Below are 22,688 nucleotides of genomic sequence, written 5' to 3' on the forward strand. Positions count from 1 at the left end.
AAAAATTTTATTGCTAGTTCATTCTCTTGCTTTGTCACTTGTACTCCCCACTTCCCATTGTTATTTACTGATTAGACATCTATGTATGTCTGTGTTGTCTGACTCTAGAGTCCAACTGCTGATCTAGACTGTAGAGTCTTTGAGGTAAGAACTTGCCTTTTGGTTTGCAAAATGTCCATCATTCCTTGAATTGTGTGTATCTCAATTCTCACGTGTTCCTGGATGAACAGGCACAAGATGTGTCAAGCAGGTCATTCAGGAAAGGGAGACAAGCAAAAACTCCAACCCCAATCCTCAGTGCCTGCATTATGTGATGGGATATAGGGTGCTCAGATCTGTATGGATCAGGCACTTCAGGAGTGTGACATGCAGAATTTCCCAGTGTTCTCTGCTAACAAAAATGGATGTTTGGGAAAGCAGATCTTGAATGCAATCCCATGTTTTCAATAAGAGAGTCTATCTTGTCCTCCGTAGCCTTTCCATTTCAGTGCACATTTTCTTCATTTCCAGTAAAAGTCTCTCCCTTCACTGGGATACTCTTGTTCTCTCTCTTCCCCATTTCTTTGTGTTAAAGCCAGTGTAATTCTGCTTCATCCACATTTCAGTGGTAAACGGTCATAGCACAAGAGACATTCCAGTGTTAGGGCCAAGAGGGTTGTGTTGCTTTTCCCTGCAACTCCAGGGTGAAGAAGACAAGGAAGAAATGGCATGTTCACAGATGCTAGTTGCCACTGTTTACTCAGCCCCTGCCAGAGTGCAGAATCATTTCTCATTTCTGAGCCACGTTATCTGCATCTCTGTGAGGACCATAAGATACTTGCGCGAACTCTGCACTTCCAAGACATTCACTTGGGACTTGGTGAGGGGGATTTCCAGGCACATAATAACCCATGCACATTAATCTGAGACCTCCCACAAGAATAAGGCTACCAAAGTTCCCAAAATTCCCAAGCAAGTAAGGAATTTCCCTAACTCTCTAAATCTGTCCTGATTAAAGATGTCTAAGTAAAATTAATGACAGTTCAAAACTATTGGGAATAAAGGCAGAGTAGCTCTGATAGCACATGCAAGAGCTATATGGCTTAGACTTTCTAAGTATTCTGTCTTACACACTTCTGCTGGAGAGCAGATACCACAAAATAATTGTAGAGCTTCATCTAGGGCTGCATGAGCCAGCACCCAACACTCAGCAGTTGTGGCACAGAATACTTCTGTAGTCTTAGAGCATCCACAAGCACTGATCTCTCTCAAGCAACTGGAAGTTGCAAAAACACCCTTTTTCTTCTTTTTTTTTTTTTTTCTTTTTAAGACTGACATAGTCTTTTTGCCAGAAAGGCTTATTCAGAACAGATTACTTCTGTCTTTAGTAGAGGCTTCACTTGTGCATAATAGGTCTCATTATCTTTGAATTAGCCATTATTATAGTGAGTGGTAAGCAGATATAAATATTAAATACAAATAAATGTTACATGGAGGAGTCCATTTCTTGAGGGCAGAATTCTTCTCCCTCTGTGAGTAGTTGCTGCACTGTGCTGGAAAAAAATCAACCAACTTCTGGAAATAGTTTCAAGCTCTCTTAAGAATTTACACACAGTGTAAGGAAACAATAAGTGAAATCTTTCAGAATAGTGAAAATAATTGTTCTGTGTGTCTGTGCTCTTCAGTAGCCTCTGCTACTGTAATCTACTCTACAGATTTTTTTAAGAGCCTTTTAGAAATAAAATCCAAAAGAGAAAAAAAAAACTTTTTTTCTCCTGTTTGGAAAGTATTTACCATTTTATTCCTTATGTATGATCAAATGATTAATTTTTCAGGTAAGAAAAAATGTGATTTTTCAGTGAGAGTATGGATAAGCAGTTGTGGTTTTACCCAGAGCTCTATAATGCTATTTTGCTATGAAGAAATTCATAATGTTTTTACTATACTAGTCATTTGTTTTGTAAATGATCAAAAATTAAGATAATTTGGAGGAACAAGTGGTGTTTAATTGCCTTGTTTTGTGGCATTTCTTTTGGTAAATACTATCAAAACATGCAATTTAAAATTCATAATAGAAAGTAAGCATCCTGAGAAACTAAAAAAATTAGGATAAAAAAACCCAAACAAATCTTGAACAGGTGAATTACTCCAAATTTGAAGAATGAGGGATGACCTTTGCCAGCACAAATGGATAGCATGTTTTTCTTACTATTTACAAGACCATACAGCTTCTCTGAGGAACAAAAAATTAAAAACAAAGGTTAGAATTAAAAACTTCCCAGAATAATTAATGACTGTGAAAATTTGGTAATGAACTTTTTCCCAGTTGTAATGAGCAGGTTGAGGAATCACTCAGAAATGTTTGAAAAGCAAACCAGCAGTTTTTAAATGTTTGAGCTTTAAAAGCATCTTTCAAAGCCTCCAAATCCAAAGTGATTGGTGTAATTCCGTATCTCTACCTGAAATGTATTAAGTGCCTTGTTTTTCATTTCTGCTGTCCTTTTGAGGATCCATGCAAGTGTCTGAAAGGTAGGTGTACTTTGTGCTATATTAAATCACTCGTTCTTGTGTCAGTGTTCATCTCTGAAGCTGAAATACAGTCAAAGAAACCTTGTAGCTCTGACATACTTGAGGTACTGCAAATTAATGCACTGTTTATATTACCTTAAAGCTTTATTTGGGACAGTGGAGGTTCTGTTTTTAAGTGTGATTCTTTTCAGTAATTCTAAAAATCTTCTTAGCTAATACATTCAAGATGAATTTTTTCTGGGGGTGGAGGGGAAAACTCAGACCACATTCTGCCTAATGCCAGTTCTGAAAAAACTGATTATTTATTTCATTAAATTATTCTTTATTGTTAGTTGTATAGTAACTCATTTGAACATGAGTAAGGTATGTTTTTCATATCCAGAAGATCATGTTTATAACAGAACTGTGTGAAACTATCTAGAAGGACAGAATGAAAATCAGGATAATTTTTTTTTTCTGGAATGATCCTTGATGTTATGCCCCAGACTTTCAAAATCTTCTGAAGTGAAAACTAAGCTTCTGATGCAAGAAAATCTCCTCTAAAAATAGAGGAAGCACTGGGCTGCAAGAGATAAATTCATGTTTGGTTATATTAACCACAGTAGATAAGACATTCCTAGGAAAAAGTGTGTCTGAATAGCAAAATATCCTCAAGTATGCAAATACTTTGTCATGACTACAGAACCTTGCAGAAATGTATAATTAAGAAAAGGTGCAATTAAACCAAGGTTCAGAAAAAGGAGACTCTTAAAAGATCAGATTTGTAATTTTTCTATTCTTTTCTCATGTTTCAACAAATACAGCTACAGAGAATCATTGGGAAGGAAGATGACTTGAAAGCAGCTGGAGACGAAACCATACTTCGGGTATGAAATAAGAGATATATTTTCCTTACAAAAACATTGTCATGTTTCCCATGAACTTCATTATTTTTTCAGAGTTTTTTGATAAGTATATAAGCCACAGTGCTTTAATTCAATGAAAGGGTATTTGTCAACTGCTTTCTAACTGGAAAAGAGAAATGTTAGTCATTTCTCAGCCTTCTGATGAAATGGATGCAATCAGTGTGTTTCAAGACTGTGTACTCACTTGGTTGATTGGTTTCCATGAGCTTCTCTTTCAAAGTAGCTCTCTTCTATTAATGAATATCTCAGAAAGAGCTCCGTATTGCCATAGGAGAATAGAAAGCTTTCCAAATCGATAGCTTAAGCTTACCTAAGTGCTGCTGTTGTAGTGATATCAGCTCATTCTGAGTTGGTTTGAAATGTGGTTATTGTCACTGAGGTGACAAAAGCAAGGATTACTTTAGTTAAGTCCACTTCCTGAAAGAGACATCATAGATGCAGACCAGAGGAAACAATCCTAGTGTATGATCGTCCAGCTGGGAAAGAAGTTTCACTGTTTTGCGGACCACTAGCAAATGGTAAATATATCTCATCAATGAGAGGGACAGGTAAATTTCTGCTCTCTCCTGTTTTCCCCTGAATCCAGCCACCTGCAACCTCCCTTCTTCTCAGGTAGAGTCTCTTCCTGAGTCTGTAGTCAGCACAGAGACGAGATATTCTGTAGCCTCAGTGACTGAAAACAGAGAGGAGGAATCCTGACCATACTGAAAACATCCTCAGAAGAAGCTGATGAACCATGTCTAACAACTGATGGAACAAGTAAAAATGGCCTCAAGTTGCACCAGGGGAGGTTTAGATTGGACATTAGGAAAAAAATTTTCACTGAAAGTGCTCAAGCACTGGAACAGGCTGCCCAGGGAAATGGTGGAATCACCATCCCTGAAAGTGTTCAAAACACATGTGGATGTGGTGCATAATGACATGGTTTAGTGATGGACTTGACAGTACTGGGTTAATGGTTGGACTCAATAATCTTAGAGATCTTCTCCAATATAAATTATTTTGTAATTCTAAAGAAGAGGAGAGTATGGCTGGGTTGTCTCCATGTATTACTAAAAGATGCTTACATCAGCAACTTGCTTTCAGGTGTAAACTTTCAGTTTACGCTGGGCATGAGGCAGCGGCTGCTCATGTTGGAAGCATTCAATAAGGAATTTATACAGGGCTCTGCTTTGTAAATCATGCATCAGCAGTTTCTACAAATTGTTGCTCATGTTCTTTACTTTTTCATATGCCTGAGGAAAAAGTGGAAGTGGCTATTGCACCCTTAAAATTTATTAGACATAAACTGTCTTCTGATTCACAAAGGTTTTCCTTTCTCAGTGTATATTGAAAGTTCAGTTAAAAATTGTTTGATTGACAAACAACCATCTCCTTTCTTGAATCTTTTCATCAGTCACCAGATTAAAATAGCTAGGATTAATAGGGTTGTCTGCTCCTCAAAACCTATTTCAATTGAGACTTAAATGCCATGACAGTGAAAGAAAAAGTATCTTTATTCTGCATGAATGCACAGCTATAGTATAAAATTTCCAGAGAAACTTTGATACAGTTGGACAGATTAGTTATAAACACATAAGCTTATTGTGAGCTAATTAAATACCTGAGCTGGAATGTCTCTGTTTTGTTTTTGTCTTGCTTCAAAATTTCTCTTCAGAGTTCTCCATTGAGAAAAATCGGAAGTTATTGTAACCAGAAAATGTTATTTAATGCAGTTTCTTAGAAGATTATAAACAGAATTCTAGTATGAAAGAAGAATTAAGTAGCTTTGGGGAATACAGCTAACTTGAAATTATTATTGTCTCTATATTTCTTCTTGCCAAAATCCAAATTATCACATTTCTCTTAGTTTTTATTTTCCTTCCTGTCTTGGTTTCTCACCAAAGAAATTGATTATCTTTGTAAACAATGAGTCTAACTATACAGTGTAGTCGTTGAATATGTTTTTACCCTTTATTTTTTATAATTATGGCAGTCATAGTATTACCTTTAAGCAAAACAGATGAAGCATAAAAATATGGGGTTTAAGTTGATTATGTTTTTTGAAAGGCAAGATACTGCAACAGAATTTTGGTTTCTGGAATGGTTCTTTATTTCCACAACTCAATATGACTTTGCTGTTTTTTCAGAATAAACCCAGTCCCTGACACCAGATGGCAAATGTCACTAACCTAGGAAAATACAGTTTAAATGGTAGTCTGCAGCTTTGTTTATCCAGCAGGTATATCCAGGTGTCTTCCCTGTACAGTGTATAGATAAAGATCCCAGTCATTTATTTATTTTATGGTGATACCACTTAATACTCATTGAGTTACTGTATAAGGAAAAGGAAAATCAGTTTGCTTTTCTCTCAGGGTGCTTGTATCTCTGCCTTTTTGTAGACACTTACATGCCTAAAATTCAAATTTTAACCACTTAGTAGTGGCCCTTGAATGGGATTACAGTGGAATTGGTTATCCAGATGCATATATTTCAATGGAGGGCACTTTTTTTTCCCAATATTATAATTGATGGTGGAAGAAAAAAAAAAAAAACTCTGCCTAGCCTTAACTGGCTTCATCTTTTGGGAAGTTCCATGCTGAATTTTGCAGAGCAGGCAGTCTGGCAGTCTTGTAGCAGAGGTGCCTATGGTGAGGAGAGCTGCAGGCAGACTTAAAACACTGGAATCTGGTTCCTTCCAATCAGACTGGAGAAAATGGTGCAGAAGTCAGCAGAGGCAGTGACTGCCTCAGCTCAAACACTCTCCCCATAGGCCAGAGGAAATGCTCCACCTGGCTTCCTGGCAGAACTACTCTTCGTATGGAACATCCAGCTGAACTAGTGACCATGGTTCATGGAGGAGGAGAGCCAAACTCCCTGCCTGGAAGTGATCTAGATGATAGTAGGAAAGTGCATGAACTAGAAATCTGGTTTAGTTTGAAAAGGTGTTGCCCAGTGAGCAGCACCTGTTGCTTTTCTGTTACTGCCTTGAGTTTCTTAAAAGGATACTTCATCAGTGTAAGGTGCTTTAGGTTCCTGGTCCTGAAAACAGTGCTAATGGTGGCAAATACCTACTGGACAGACCAGTTGTCTAGGTCAGGGACTTTGCTCTCAGGCCCTTCAATTTAGATTAATGAGTTATCAAGTACTTTCAATACCTCTCATTTAATATGCTTTATGTAATGGATAAACTTACTTTTAGCTACTGTTAGAAAAGGAATAAAAATACAGTGTTCTATATTTGTCCTTGAAATTAAATCAGTGTTGTGAAATGTGTGTATTGTCTCATTTCCAAATGATCAAAGATATGCTTCTGGATTCCCTAGTGAGTACATTTTCATACAAAGTGTGAAAAGTATGATTGGGAATTTTTTTTAACATTTAACTATTAGTTGGGGACACTGCTACTCATCTCTTTTAAACAGAAAACTTATGAACAGAAATTGAGTCTAACTACATGCAGTGCACTTTTAGACTCACACATGAACAATTTCCTATTATTTGAGTGTAAGTTGTTTTATCCTGTCTACTTCTCTTTTTTTTTTCTTTTTTTTTCTTTTTTTTCTTTTCCTGTGGCTCTAAAATAAGTAAATTACATTAGTCATTCACACGTTTCTCTCTGCTTACCTGGTCAAGACAAGGTTTTACACTTGGACCTTAAGACACTGCAGAATTGTGATGCATGTCCTCAACCACAGGAACTATGCAGGTCATCATAACTTGCCCATCTGCTCCCTAGAATCTTGAACTGGTTTAAAGTTTTCTACCCAGTACTTCCAGGTCTGCATAGCTCAGTATAACTGAAGACTGCCTAAAACCAAAGGAAGGTGATGTTTGGGACCTGTGCTCTTCTAGTGCAGCAGTACTCTGTAACAGGGGTGCAACACATCAAATTTTACAAGAATCTAGTCCAAGACTAAAATTAATATCCCTCCCCAAAGAGTCTGTTATTAATCTTGTAACCTCTCAGTTCAAATGGAATGCACATTTTTTTTCTTGACCTATCTTCTCCAATATAAATATGTATGTTTTGTGTCAGCAATTTAACACTGAATTCTGTTGAAAAGCTTTTAGATACTTTAAACCAAGGAGCAGTGTGATGTTGTGCTTTGAAGAAAGCTCTCCAGACAGGTAAACCCCCTAAAGAACCGAACTCCCTGACACCAAAATATGAGGCTATTAAAAAAATGCTGGGTCATTTTTTACCTCATGGACAAGGAAATTAGTTTCTTTTTCCATATGATCTGATGACATCATAACCTCAAGAGAGAGAAAGAAACATATTTGAACAGGGGCTGGCTGGGGAGTTGGTGACAGGCCACTGGGGCTGTTTTCAGTGCCAAGAGGGTTTGCACATGCTGAGGGTGGATGTGCTCGGCCTTTGAGGCCAAGGCTGCCTTGACCAAAAGAGTGGGCTTCATAGCACATCACACCTCCCAAGGGGGGTCCTCATAATGGAATCTCTTCTTTTAGTGCAAGGTTATATTTTTAAAGTATGCCAGAGGAGAGAGGCAGGGCCTGAGTTCGTGTGAGGAGCTGTCCCCAGCTATGTGTAGGAGCTGCTTTTCCAGGCTGCCAGCAGGACATGGGTCAGGCAGCCTCGGGCTTTGAAGTGCAACAGTGCCATTCCCCCACTGCTTGGCACAGTCCACCTGCTCACAAGACAAGCTTCAGGCTGTTTCTATTTGGGGCTTAAAGTACCTCCTACAGCATCTACTCCCAGGTTAGTTTTAGCCACGTAATAGAAATAGCACTATTTCAGAGAAGTGGACTCAAAAAAATTGGCAAAGATTTGGGACATCACTAGCAGACAGAAACAACCTCACTTCTCTGCCTGTTCTTCCATCTACTTACTCTCCTTCTGTCTTAACTGAAAAAAATACTCAATCCAAAATACTTACTAGTTTTACAATTTCTAGTTAAGTAAGACATTGCACAGCAAATACCATCTCTCAGGAAGTAAGCAAGAGAACAAGAAACGAATTGCAGATTTTAATCATGATGAATGCTTTCCAGTCACGCCTCAGGCAAATTCTGCAAGGAAAGGTGGCAAGAATCTAGAGACAGTAAGTCTATTAACATTTCAGATGAGTTTTGAAAATCAGTTAGGTACATTATTCTGAAAATCCCATCTCACTGTGCGATAAGTTTCTTAGTGGCACTTGTCGGTACTTGCTGCAGTATCAGGTCCTAAATGTCAAAAACTCTGTGGGGAGATACAGGATTAGGTAGGTCTTTGCCCATGACTCAGTGTTTGCAGCATCAGGCCTCTTATGTTAACAGCCTGTGTAATGTAATAAGGAAATAATTTGTTTTATCTGATCTTGCTTAAAAAGGAATAATTGCATAATTCAGCAGTTCATGATACTTTTGAAAAGTGCAGGAGGTGTTAACATTACTCTGGGAAAATTAGCCTATGTTTGTAATATGTACACACATGTTCATTAGTTCATAGACTTGTGTGGCATCAGATTGTGTGGTCTTTGGGATTCTTTGTCTGAACCAATGGACCTTGGAACATGTCTGAGTTCCCCAGTTGTGATACATGTCTTTGCCTAATCGTGTGCTTGTATCAAGATGAAACTCAGACGACTGGGATCCTTTTTCCACTCTGTGCCTCAGCTTTCTGTAAAATGCACAAATCAAAAGGGTTCTATGGTGCACTGTCCCAGGGCCTGAAGCAGCCAGATACACCAGATTACAGACTTTCACTCAGTTTAGATAGTGGCTCAAGTCTACAAGTCTGGTCTGCTTTACAGCCTGGGATTGAGTTACCATTTCATTCTGATTGCCAAGAGAGACATTCCAAGTGTAAGCTATTCTTTTACCCAAGCTCACGAGGGCAAGGTGTTGGAAATATTAATAGAATTCTCATTATCTTCTAACAAGTATTTGTCATGTCAGTACTAATTTATACAGATCAGCAGCAAAAGCTCCTAATGATTCTGTGGACAAAAAGGAATTATGTACTAACATGTACTTTAATCTAATAGCATTAACTCTAGGAAAAGCAATTTTTTTGAAATTTTACCCTGAAGGTGTAGTCTCTGTGGTCTCCTATTCCATTTTGTGCTTTAAAGAAATGTACTGTTTTGTAGTTTTAAAATATATTTAACTCTCACTAACATAGTGTTTGGACATATGCCAGTTTCACTGTAGAATTTCAACTGATAAAAAAGGTAGCCAGCAAGTAGGTGCATATTTGTTATAAATCCTGGGATGGGCTTTGTCATCTTAGATAAGATGAGGCAGGTATTGTTTGTATGCCTTCTTCTAGCTTGTAACTAGAGAAACATTAATAGAAGAAAAAAGCTTCTGCTGTAATAGACTTATTTTTGAAAAGGTTATTTTAAAACTCATTTTCCAGTTTGTTTTCACTGATTATAATATGGAGTAATTAAATTAGAAGCATTAAATTGTGTAATCATGAATTCAGTTTTTAAAATTACATTAGCAAATTTATTCCTTGCATTTTTCAAGTCTCCTTTAAACATGTAAGCAAAACCCACAAAAAGCAGATTACAGTCTAGCTGCAGTGAGGGATATGTGGATTCTTCTCTGTTTCTTTTTAGAAAACTTTGCATTTTGATATGAATAGTTTGGGTTTGAATTTCAAATAAGCATACATGAATGTTTGACTTTTGGCTTTCAAAAAAGCATATACCAATGTTTATGCATCAGTCTTCACAGTAATCTGAAGTGTTTAAATTTCAGAAGGATGGATCTTGTGGGCATTTAAATATTCTTTGCCTGCAATTAAATTATAAAAGTTCAGTAAGTACAGTTTGCATATGGCTTGAAAAGTGTTTTTTCCTAGGTTCACTCATACATAACTCATATCATTGGCATTTGGTGAACTGTAGCTTGTAGTAAAAATGAGGAATGTTACTGCTTTAACTATAAAATAACTGTGTCATGTATGCAGTAAGCATGAAACATGAGGGACTAATGGGGCTTGTTATTGATGATGCTGAAAGCTAAATAACCATTAGTATTAAATCTTATGAATAGACTCTTGTCTTTCATCTTACCTCTTCAACCAGATAAAAGACACAGAGGCTATTTAGATGTCATAAGAGTAGTTTGCTGAAATCCCTACAGACTTTAAAAAAAATTCTCTCTTCATGTTGCTTAGTGTTTTGTTGTGTTCCAAGAAATGCCAGTATGCTGGTGCTGAAAGAAGAATAGAGCAGAAATCCAGCGTTATGTGTGGGTTTAGACTTGTTAAAGATTGAGTTGAAATAGTATGTATCCCTTCTCTGCAGAAATTTCTTCTTCAGATATTAAAAATATTTATACAAAAGTCCCTGAAAATTTCCAAGAAGCCTTGTAAGACCATGTTATAATAGAGCATTGTCAGTATTGGTCTTTTCCTGGCTTCATCTGTCATGGATGTTTTTAAATGGCTGTAGCATGTTAGCAATACCTAACTAAAAACTTCCTAACAGATATTAACTCTATGTAAGCCTTCTATTCACCTAAGAATAAAGGTTCTTAAAGATTTAACTCACAACCTTCTCCACTTTAATAATAAATAGAATAAAATATTATAACAAAATGCATTGGTGGTGGTTGGAAATTGTTCTTATCTTTCATAGAGAGTATTTAGAAGCAGAACTTTTAATATACTGTTAGCAGTTAATATGAAAGAGTTGTTCAGCTCTGAGATCCTATGTGATAGCTTTGGGAACCGTAATTAAATTTCAAGTATCTCTTGGGTAATCCTAGTTCAAATAAATATTTTTAGATTCACGGTGAATATTAATGATCATGCAATGCATAACAATCATATAGGTTTTTTGTTTTATAGGAAACAGAACTGGACAGCTGTGGTGTTAATACCGTGTTGCTGGTACATTTCTTTGGAAAACAAGGAAAGGAAAAACTTCGCTTTTCCGAGTTTTTCAGGTATTCTTTCCAGCTAGGCAAACCTAACAGGAGCCAGTGTTGTTCCTACCCCCTGTGCTTTACCCCAACTGTGGCATTTATCTGACATCACACTGAGCTGATTAAGAAAATCAAGCAATGAAGTGGAGATTATTCATGACGTTGCATGATTGAATTCCCTATTTAGCTCCTAGAGTCTGCTGTCTGCAGGAGCTGAGCACCATGATAACTCCTAGCAGCAGTGGGCTGGGAAGGTTGAGATTTCTGTTCTTGGAAGCTATGTGGTGGCATACCTTAAAACAATGTGAATCATGAGTATTTTTTGTGACTAAATCACAAAAAAGTGACTTCTAATCAATTAAAAAATATTGTGTGAGGTGAGATACCTCCTTTCCCATTACAGCTGTCATGGTAAGCTATAGGCAACTTCTCCACTTGCTTCAAATTCCAGCCCCTGTTGAAATTTTCCCAGTGCCTTTTCCTCTACCCTTTGAACTACTTTTGCAATGAGATTATGCAGATACCAGTTTGAATCTTGACACACATATTGTAGCATGGCATCAAGAGATTACCTACATCAGTATTACCTTTTCTACAAAAATAATCAGTCATTTTCAGACTGCAAAAATAAAGTAGGATAATGTGTTTTGCTTCAGTTTGTATTCAGAAGTGGAGAATGTGTGACAGCCCTCTTAAAAATTAATGTTTTTGCAATCAGTAGACTAAAAAGTGTTTGGCTCCAGTGGCTCTGGTACATACCAGTCTTCAAATAAACAACCTTTTGCTTTTGAAGACCTCAGCTCAATAGGAATCTAAGTGAGTAAAATAAGTTTAAGATGTCTCCAGCTCCCTTTTCTATAAATACCATAGATCCTCTCAGTGAAACAAAAGGCAGAGAGCACCAGTAAAAGGTTGTGTTTGCATATACAGTGTAAACTGAAAAGCCTCAGGTTTTAGATAAAATCCTACATTGACCCAATGAGGCATGACATTGATGAAACTATGTACCTTGTACATTCAGAACGCATAGGTTAAAGACCTTTGCCTGCCACACAGATAGAGGCCTGTAATCAAAATCAAACTCCCACATCTTGCTCTTAAAATTTGTGGGATAAGTGTAAGGTTTAATGCAGGTAATTTTTCAACAGTGGCAGTTATGTTTCGTGGGGCTGGAATGTGCCTCTTTATCACTGCGTAGACACTCCATCTCAGCTGCAACGTGACAGTGGAGTTTGTTTAACACGCAGAAAGGTGAATAAAAGGATCACTGTCTTTTTAACCTCTGCGAGGATATCACCTTTCACATGATTTTATTTGCACGTAAATCAAGCACATCATTTCTGTGTTCCTATTGTTCAGAGAAAATGTGATTTCTATCTGATGGCCTCTCATAACACTTTACCTTCTGCGGGAAGCTATTGTTGGCTGTTTGATCAAAGTGTCACAGTGTTTTTACAAGAGATGACTGATGAGCTGTACAGACATAGATCATTGTCAAAAGCAGAAAATAATGATGGCAAATGCTTTTATCATTTTCCAAGTTCTTGCCTAGAAAGCTTTTCCATTGATCAGTGTAGTACCTAGTAGAAAGTAGAGGTGATTATGTTTGATTAGGACACACTAAAACTTGTCACATTAGTTAAGTACACAGATATTGGTGTGCTGCGGAGTCCGTAAAACTAAAAAAGAAACAACTCAAACCACCAAAGAAAAGAAAATAAAAACAAAAACAACAACAAAAATAAAAATAATTCCCCAAAAAAAACCAAGAATGCTTTCATTCTGAAATTTCACTGTACTTACATGGGAGTTCTGAAAGCTGGGACCACTGTTCTCATCTCATTACTGACTTATATTTTCCTCGTGCTCCCTATTTTCAGTTTGTCTGGCATTAAAATATTCTTTTGTAAGTGTGCAACCATCTGTATCTACATGTATACCAGCATTGTCCAAGCCTTTTAGCCCACAGTCCAAACATTTTAAAAATGTCAGACAGCCACAGTTCATATACCAGGGCAATTAATTTGCCCTGTTCTCCCTTCTTTGCATTCAAATAGCATAAAGAAAATGGAAACTGTCTACATCTCTTGGGGCAATGTGAGGCTGACATAAACCAGTTCTTGTGCTTCTTTTCCTACTGCCCTGAGTACAGGAGGCACATTGAGAATAGGGAGGGAAAACGGTCAGGCATCTGTCCCCAGCTGGTGCCTCTTGGGAAATCACAGGTTTTGATACACACACGGACAGTCTTCAGGCAGTGTTTTCATCAAATGTAAAGGTACTTTCAGAGATCTTCAGGCTTCTTAAGGTAGGAGCCAGGGAACATGAGTTCAGCTCCAGAATGAGATGAGTTCTTGTTAGTTGTATTGTCTTTAACATAGGACATTATAGTAATTATTAATAAGAATTTACAATTTCAGAAGTAATTGTTCCCCTGGCAAATGTTAGAAAGTATAAATTTCTGGAGTATGTTTAGGTCTATCACAAATAAAGGTGTGGCCTCTTATTCAAATACATCTAGAATAGTATTCTCCTGTAACATTTTAAGAAAATATAATAATATGCAGTAAGCCTAAAATCATGTAACAAAAAGGGTAGACTTACTACAGGAAGCTGTCTTCTCAGAAGATCTGACCAAGTTTCTGTTTCAGATGACACCACTCAGTTTTACACCTCAACAATAATATCATCTTCTAATACCAGGTCCTGTCTTAGAGAATGTCCCCAGAATTCAAGGCCATTTTATTGTTTTGTATGGATTTCTCCTGGTTTTTAATACAGAAATAATTTTTGGTCTTTTCCTTCCAAAAAAAAATCTAACCTGTGCTTTAATTTCCAACTATATCTAACATACTAGCTTTTATTCTGAGTGGAAAACTATTAAGCTTTCTATTAATATTAAGGAAATATTTCTTACTGACAGACACTGGGTTGTTTTTTTTTCCCTGAAAAAAGTCCCTTACTGATCTTGTTTAAGTATGTCTAATCCCAAATAAAAGACGAGACAGTATTTCACTCCCTAAACAGTTTACGACTGCTGCGATTTTTTTCTGTAATCTGTCCCCGAGCAAGCTTAAATCTCTCACAGTCTCCTTGAAGGAAAAAGAAAGTGCAAAGAGTATGGAATGGATATTCAAAAAACTCTCTGTTGTATTTTTTTCTGGCATGTCTTACAAAAAAGTATTTCCCAGTGTGGTTAAACAATGGGCATCTTTTAATTGTATGAGGAAAATAAACATTTCAGTCCAGTTTATGTCACTTTCTTACCTGATTTCTTGCTTCCAAACATCTGTTTTCATCTGTTAATAGAATAATGTACCAGAAATATTCTTTAATTATGGTTCTTTTTTAATTTCTTTATTAGAGTGAAGGTGACAAATTGTATAACCATACACAGATCATGCCTTTTTCCCTACCTATCCTGTTTCTTTCCTTCAGTATTTTGAATTCCTTGATAGATTTTCTTTGGAACCTTTCATTTAAGAAGCCAGAATGATCCAGGCTGGACCCCACTGCTAGTGCTGACTTTTTTGGGGGGCTGTGGTGTGTGTGTGCCAGTGGAGGATCCTCCTCCAGATGGAGGATCTTTCAGGTATCATCATCAGCCAGCGTGCCGTGCTTCTGCTGTGATGACAGCTTGTACATTTTCAGTGATTTTCATCTGGGGATTTGGAATTGCTTTGTAGAAATAGAGTACGATTGCCTCCTTACTTGTCTCTGTTCTTACACTTTTATCAATATGTGTACATATAGGGAGAGCCATAATACGTAGAGATTACATCAGGTACAGCCAAGATCAAGCAGTGAGGAAGGGGAGAACAGCAACAAAATCTGGTTTCATGATATTCCTGTCATAAGTCAATCTGAATATTTCCCAAATGCTTACTAAAGAGCTTGAGGACAAGATTTTTCTTCCTTTCCTGTGAGCTAAGCAAAAGAGTAGCTTAGTTAGTCTCTACAAAACACTTAAAAACGAAAGTGAATTGTTTGGTTTGGAAATGCTAAGGACAGTAAATCAAAGAGGGCTTTGCTTGCAGTTCTGAAAATGGTGAGATTGATGAAGCATCTCAACACTTGCAAACCTGAGTTTACAAGCATAGATCTAAATGTTCTCTAAAGGTCAGTGGTCAAGCCCTTATTTGATTTTCTATATTCTGGTTTAAAAGTCAGCTTGCAAAAAGGCAAACTGCAGCTGGTTTGCCACAGTCTTCTGGTGCAGAGAGGGTTACCAATTCTTCAGAAGGACTTCGGTGTCCAAAAGCCAGAGCATAGTACAAATGCTGGGGTGGTATATCCACCACTATCTTTGTTGTTAGATTCCCTTCCTATAAATCAGAGGGACAGGAGCTGGTCAGTTCTGTATTAAGAGTGTTAAACCTCTGCACAGACAGTTCAGGTCAAGAGGTGGGAAAAACACTTTGCCTAACATTTCCTTTATGGTGTTTCAGTCTACTTCTTTGTGTGCCATAAAGAATACAATTCTTTATTCTTTTACAATACACTTCTCCACTTAGAGGGGGAATAGCTGCATTCCTGAGGTCTCCCCTCCTTTATTACATTTTCCCTTCTATTTGTGGTGGATTAACACTATTAAAGCTGAGTTGCCAAAAACCTTGGGAGACTCCCTCTTTCTGCAGTAGAGCCCATTACAAAATGAGGGATAAATCCTGATAAGGTTTCTGGATGCTGTTGTAACACGATAACTAATTTGGCCATTGGCCTTCAATGTGGGTGTTTTAGAGAGTGTGGATAAAGTGGGCTGTCTTAAAGAAAGTGCTCTCTGTTCCTAGCCTTTTCCCCATCTTAAAAATTTATGGTATACCTCTTCTTTTTGTTACTTGGAAACTCAGAGCTTTCTTTTATTTACAACCTACTATAGCAAAAGAGTATTCCCAGTGTAATCATTTTTTAATTGTAGAGCGTATCTACAATCAGAATCCTGTATTTGAACTCTGACTCCCTACAAAGATCCCACTGACTTTGGGAGAGCAGGAATTTCATTCCTGTGCTTGTTTTCCCTAATACCTGGATACATTTTGAGGACTTCGCAGCTGAAACTCATTGCACGGTGATCCAGAAGATACAGAAGCAAGTATCCCTAGTGGTGTCTTGACATTTATGTATCAAGTTTTACTTCCTAACTAGAAAGTTATTTTTAATAACTTTTAATAACTTTCACTTAAAAAAAACCTCATTAGGATTTTTAACTCTCACATCTGGGAATAAGAGTGACCTAGAATGCCGATGTGATGATTCATAGTATTTTAATTTTTGTAATATGGGAAACTATCACATAAATTTTAAATTGCACATTTCAGCTTCTGCTCCAAGTAGGATTTGATATGGCAGGAAATCTTCCCACTCTGGCTTGCCAGGAGCAAGCCTGCAAGTTGAAATGAACTTCAATTAGAAGAGGGGGCAGAAGCAAGAACACACTAAAAATGCCACAGCCAAACCCTTCACTGTCTGCTCTGGCTTTGCTTCCCCTTTCAGCAGATTGATGTGTGCAGCTTGGTGGGCTCCTTCCTCATCATGGAGGAGTGTTTGATCTTTCAGCTTTCCTGCCTTTATTGGGTGTGGCTAGAGGGCAGGTCACCAAGGCTTGTCTGCTTAAGGAAATGCAATATTCAGAAAAGGTGGAAGAATCTATGTTGTTGCCTGTGGCTAGTAACCAGCAAAATAAATGACTGAGAGCTTGCTCCCCAAAGTAAATAGCTCAAGTCTCAAGACCTTAAGTCTGTTGCAAAATATGTCCACCTTTCATAGATAAAAATCCAAGAAAATAAAACACATTGTCTGTGTCCCTGCACCCAAGTTTTAGGCTTATTTCTGTAAGAGATCCCATTTTCAGCAACTTCTCCTCCTCCAGGCCAGACATTACATGAGTTAGAAACTACGGTCAAAGAAATTGTTCTGTACGGTCTTGGCTGTGCCTTCCAGCCAACTACAAACCACACATGCCAGATACCATCTCCTCCTTGCCTGTGTTGGCCACTCTCAAAATGCAGCTGAGTGGCCCTATTCAGTCTGTGCTGGGCTGACTCCACGCCTGGTCTGCATGCCAGGTCCATGCTGTTCTCTCCCTCTGCACCTCAATCTCCCTTCCCAAGATCTGGGGGGACTCTTGGGGGCTGTGGGTGCAGCAGGGCTGCTTGTGCCTCATGACAGCTCATGGAGCCGGTCTCCCTGGCACATGCTGGCTGTGGTGCTGGCCAGAGGCAGCAGTCTCCTTGTGAGTTACAAAGACAGCAGCTGGGCCTGAAAACACAAGAGTGGTTTCCAAGCTGTGCAGGGCAGCTCTTGCCACTCTGCAAGACAAGGAGCTGCCCAGTCACACTGGTTGCACTACCTGGGCTGAGAGGGAGAGCCAGGGGACTTGAAAGTGTGTCAGGTCTTAAGGTGGACTGTGGAGCAACACCTTAGTGTTTGGCTATGCTGTAGAATTCTCTTTACTAGACCAGAAAAAGACCCATAAAAAATGTGACAGCATTTTGAACCCCTCCTCAGTATTACCCTTATTCAGCTCTAGCCTGAAACTTAAATTCATCTCCACAATCAGGCTTTCCATTTACCTGCATGTCCTGAGCTGTGAAACATTTGTTGGCCCTTTATTTGCATGTGCAGCTCTACCTGTTAGAGCGAAAAATACAAGAGAGAGCTTATGCTGCAACAGCAGTCTTCAGCTAACCCCTTATAGACTTCACAGAGCTTCAAGCTACTAATTGTCCAAGTGATCTCATTAAAGAGCTAAAGATAGCTGTGTGGACTCAAATACTGTAATTTCAAGGGAAAGAATTCAAACCCAGTGAGGCCAGGCAAACACTGATGAGCAGATGAGCCTCTCCTGATGTTGGCTACACAGACCCTTAGCTGTCCTCTTCTCCAATTAATTGCTTTGTCCTAATACAGGGGTATTTCATTCCCTCCTGTCAGTAATTTCTGCAGCTCAATAAAGCAGCGTTCTTCAGAAATATGGAGGGAATTCTGGCAAGCACCACTGTTTTTAGCCTTTATTTAAAAGTCACCACTTGTTTTTGGACTGCCCCATTTCTGAAGTGGAGAATATCAAATGTATCACACCCTATTGTCTGTGTTAACTTTTTCAAAATTAATACTAGCCATCTAGACAAAAATGGGGAAACTTGAAGCTACAACTCCCAATTACAGCTCTGTATCTGCAGGTTATTACTTGCTTCTTGTAGTACTTTTTTCTTTCTTTCCCAAATGAAAGGGAGTCTTCTAAAAACCTTGGTGTTGACTCTTTTCAGGCAGCTCTCTTCTTACCTTCCCAAACCCCTGCAACATTTTCTGTGCTCTTCTGAACTCCATACAAGTCAGTTGTAATCCTCTCTAATCTGTCCTCTAGTGAGCACAGAGCTGATTCACCAAACCTCTGTATGTAGTAATAATCTTTAATACTATTCAGTCATCTTCTCCTACAGCAGCGATTTCGTTTCCTCTTTCACCTTTGTGGTTATTATGGCCTCATCTTTTTAGGCACTTTGCAGTCTTGTCATTCCTCTCTTATTAATATGAAACGTCTTAAATCATGTGTCAGGCCTTCAGTTACCATGTCCTTTTTCATTCATTCATTTTGCTGCTGCCTTACCGATTCTTTTACCTCCTTTATCTGCAAGTAAAACGGAGATGTCCAATGCGTCCCCAGGTTGTGCTGGCAGCAGCCGCCTGCGCAGGCCGAGAGCGCGTCCTGCCGGTGTCCTTCTGGAAATGCAGCCCTGGAAACATCCGCGAGCACCGGGAGAATGAAACCAGTGGGGTATTTTAAACAACAATGCCCAAAGTGTCTGTGGCTAAGAGCCGGTGTCTGCTGCACTTAGTAGCTAAGGTAGTAGTGGTGATACAGGGATGGAAGTGTCGAGTGGTGGGTAATAATCTGTTTACACTTAGATTCATGGAAAATCTGCAAACCGAAGTCCAGGAAATGGAATTCATAAAGTTTTCAAAGGGTTTGAACGTCATGAGTAAAGAAGACTTTGCGGCGTGGTTGCTGTACTTCACTGATGAGGAAAACAATGAAATTTACTGGCAGAATGTGAAAGACAGAATCGAAGCAGGAGAGGTTGGTACCCAAAGTATGCTTTGTTTTGCTTCCTTCTTTGCATGCACGGGTTTTCATTTGAATGTGGTTATCTATGAGCTGCTGAATTAATGACTGCAGCCATTGAATTTTAATACAAGTAAGAGCAATGATAATTGGCCAACTGAGAAGTACAAATATCAGCAATGAGTAGGCAGTCACATCGAAATACTAAATCCCACCAGATTTAATGACATAGAATAATTGGGATTTGAATGTATATTCATTATATATCATCTGAATTCTGTGACACTCTAGAACATCAGTTTGGAAGAATTCAAGACTTTTTGCAAGTTTACAAATAATCTGGAAGACTTTTCTATTGCCATGCAGATGTTTACTGTTGCAAATCGTCCTGTTAAACGGGGTAAGTCCTGTACACCTTTTGTATGGTTTTCTTTAAAGGAAAATAAAATTAATTTTAATTATTAAATTAATGTAAATGAGTTATCCCAAAGTACCACAGTGAAGTCTAAAAATATTATACTGCTCTGTATTTGGACTTAGTTCTATTTAATGAAAAAATAATAATATAAAGTTTCCAAAATGTTTTCATTTAAAAGTTCTAATGCGCTGTCATATGTGGATTAATCACAGCAGACTAAAGCATAATCATAAAATGGTTTGGGTTGGAAGAAACCTTTAAAGGTCATTTTTCCAAACCCTCTGCCACGTGCTGGGAACTCTGTCACTGGATCAGGTTGCTCAAATCCCCACCCAGCCAGACCCTGAACACTTTCAATGATGGGACAGCCATAACTTTGTACAGTTTCTTCCTTATGTCCAGTCTAAATACACTATTTTTCAGTTTGAAAGCATTTTGCTTGTCCTGTCACTACAGGCCTTGGTAATAAAAACTCTCTTTCTTATAAGCCCGCTTGATATAGTGAAAGTCCACAATAAAGTCTGCCCTGAGGTATCTCTTCTCAAGGCTGAACAACCCCAACTCTCTTGGCCTTTCTTCACTGAAGAGGTGCTCCATCACAAAAATTATCACATCATTTTTGTGGCCCTCCTCTGGACTCACTCCCTGTGCAATTATGTGCAATTATGTCTATCAGAAAAAAAACAGTGTCATAAAGTGGGGTTTAAAATAAAGATTTTGAGGAGGGGAATTGCTTCCTTCCCATATAGAAGGAAGAGGAGCAATGCATCAAAAGTTTTATGGACATAAAAATGGTTTTTTGTTTTAATCCTGAGGTTGTTACTTACTTAGTTGTTACTCTTGAAGGACAAATCTCTTAAATTATTTCAAATTAGCAACATAAAAAGTTCCTTACGAAATGTGAGGAGGTATTAACATTCATTGAAATTAATATTTGATGAGCTCATGTGAAGAAAGATGAGAGATGTGAGAAGACAGAAAGAGAAACATATAATCTTGAAAGATAAATGTTTGGATGGCATTTGAACCAAAGAAAACTGGGGGATTTACAGCTTGTGACTTTCATTACTACTCTGTTTATGCTCTGAACCCCACTGTAATCAAAAGCAGTCAGCTGCTGAGGTAACTCACAGATGTTACGTGCCTATATGTATAATTCTCTCCTGAATCTGGCTGAGTTCTTCATCTTGATGTTTGCATGTGTGTGTATTCACATACATATGACCATTTACTTAAAAATAAGATGGTCTTTTAGTCCTTCATTTTATTCTAGACTTCTTTTTCTTCTAAGTTTGCAACTTATCTTTTCTCTCTGATAAGATGGCCCTTCTCTGTTTGAAGATTGTCATGCCCCACTCTTGTAGAAGATCTTCATTTATTCATGTTGTGTTCAAAGAAACTACAGTGCCATGTCTGGATTTAAATTCAGCTTCAAGAGATGAAACAGTTAACATCTTTTCAAAGACAAAATTAAGACTACTATAAACATGCCATTTTTTATGTCTTTTTCAAGTTGTGGTATATGCTTTTACAGAAAGATTTTTAACTTAATTCTATTTAAACCAACTGTGAAGTAATCAACAACATTTATACAGGAATTGTTGAAAGAGACAAAGATGAGATCTATGTCAGGAATGCTCTTCCCTCTAGTAAGCTTCAGAACTAATATTGATAACACTATTTTTAAACAACACTTGTTTATGAAAGCAGAACCACATTAATATTGCATTTATTACTTAATTGGACAACTTACTGCAATAATCTACAATACTGCTCTACTTCAATAACCTCCAGTTCCTATTTGAAATTCACACTTCCATGATGCCTTCAAAAATGTATCCAATTCATATATTGCAATTGTGCTTGCTATAATAAACAATAATCCTTTCACTCTTATGAGCTGCTGTTTTGCGGCAGTCTCACACACTTCCTCGTCCAAATTCTGTGCACCTAAGACCAAAAGTGGGGATAGTGGATGTTTCTATACTGCACATGGTGGTGTAAAGAGAGAATAAAAAAGAGCTGGAGATGAAAGTACATCTCCAGAGAGGTATGGCAGCTTTTTCTGCCACAAATCCTCAGTAACTCTTCAACATCATTTTAGAGTGGGTAGCCAACTTCTCTCAAAACCAGAATGACAGGTATCTAAAGCCATGTGCTGTAAGCAGTGCATTGACCATTTGATGTTCTATGTTTCTGAAGAGTTGCTGAGGAGATTGTTAGTTGAGGTGGAGCATATCATAGCCTACTGTTCTCTGAGAAGAGTTTTCTTGTAGAATGAATTGTCATGAAACTGGCTTGAGGTAAAATGATAAGGTTTTTTATGAGAGGATAGTAAGGCAAACCATTCCTATGAACATTACCATTCCTGTGAACAGATAACAGCCAAAAGTATGTAAGTGTTCATCTATTTATAGCAAAAATTATTGCTTGTACTGTTGCTTGAGAAGTAGTGCATTGCTAAAGTTTATAATAAAATTAATAAAGATGGTGTTAAAGAGAAGAACAAGCTCAAGAATGCATGAACTGAGACCTCCTATTAGTTTACTACTTTATACATCCCAAATTTTCCAGGTAGGATACCCATGAGCCATTGTAAATTGGACAGGATCCTGCTATTTATAAGTTTTCCATTTTCTTTGCAAGTTCAGTCACCTGTGATGTAATATTATGTCTTTATTAGCTGAGTTCAAGAGAGCAGTGAAGGTGGCAACAGGACAGGATCTATCAGATAATGTTTTGGATACCATCTTCAAGATTTTTGATCTAGATGGAGATGACTGCCTCAGCCACAGCGAGTTTCTTGGAGTCCTGAGGAACCGAATTCATCGAGGTTTGAGGGTAATGAGCTGACATAATTGTTTGTAAATACTACAGATGATTGCTACAGCTCTCTTGTAAATGCTTGTAGAAACACAGGTGGAGT

The 22,688-nt window shown here is 37.9% G+C and overlaps 1 protein-coding gene across 1 annotated transcript in view; it reads left to right on the plus strand.

The window, feature by feature from the left end:
* MICU2 (mitochondrial calcium uptake 2) overlaps positions 1-22,688 on the plus strand; it is a 137,913-nt gene that overhangs the window by 111,870 nt on the left and 3,355 nt on the right. Inside the window, exons 7-11 of the mRNA XM_005516758.3 lie at positions 3,312-3,374; positions 11,203-11,300; positions 19,188-19,359; positions 19,636-19,744; positions 22,446-22,603. Of these exons, the coding sequence (XP_005516815.3) occupies positions 3,312-3,374; positions 11,203-11,300; positions 19,188-19,359; positions 19,636-19,744; positions 22,446-22,603 (600 nt within the window). The remainder of the gene's footprint in view (positions 1-3,311; positions 3,375-11,202; positions 11,301-19,187; positions 19,360-19,635; positions 19,745-22,445; positions 22,604-22,688) is intronic.

The sequence above is a fragment of the Pseudopodoces humilis genome, chromosome 2 (genome assembly GCF_049639895.1).
Source record: "Pseudopodoces humilis isolate 2021_Gansu_Grassland_sample_001 chromosome 2, ASM4963989v1, whole genome shotgun sequence".
Lineage (NCBI taxonomy): Eukaryota > Metazoa > Chordata > Aves > Passeriformes > Paridae > Pseudopodoces > Pseudopodoces humilis.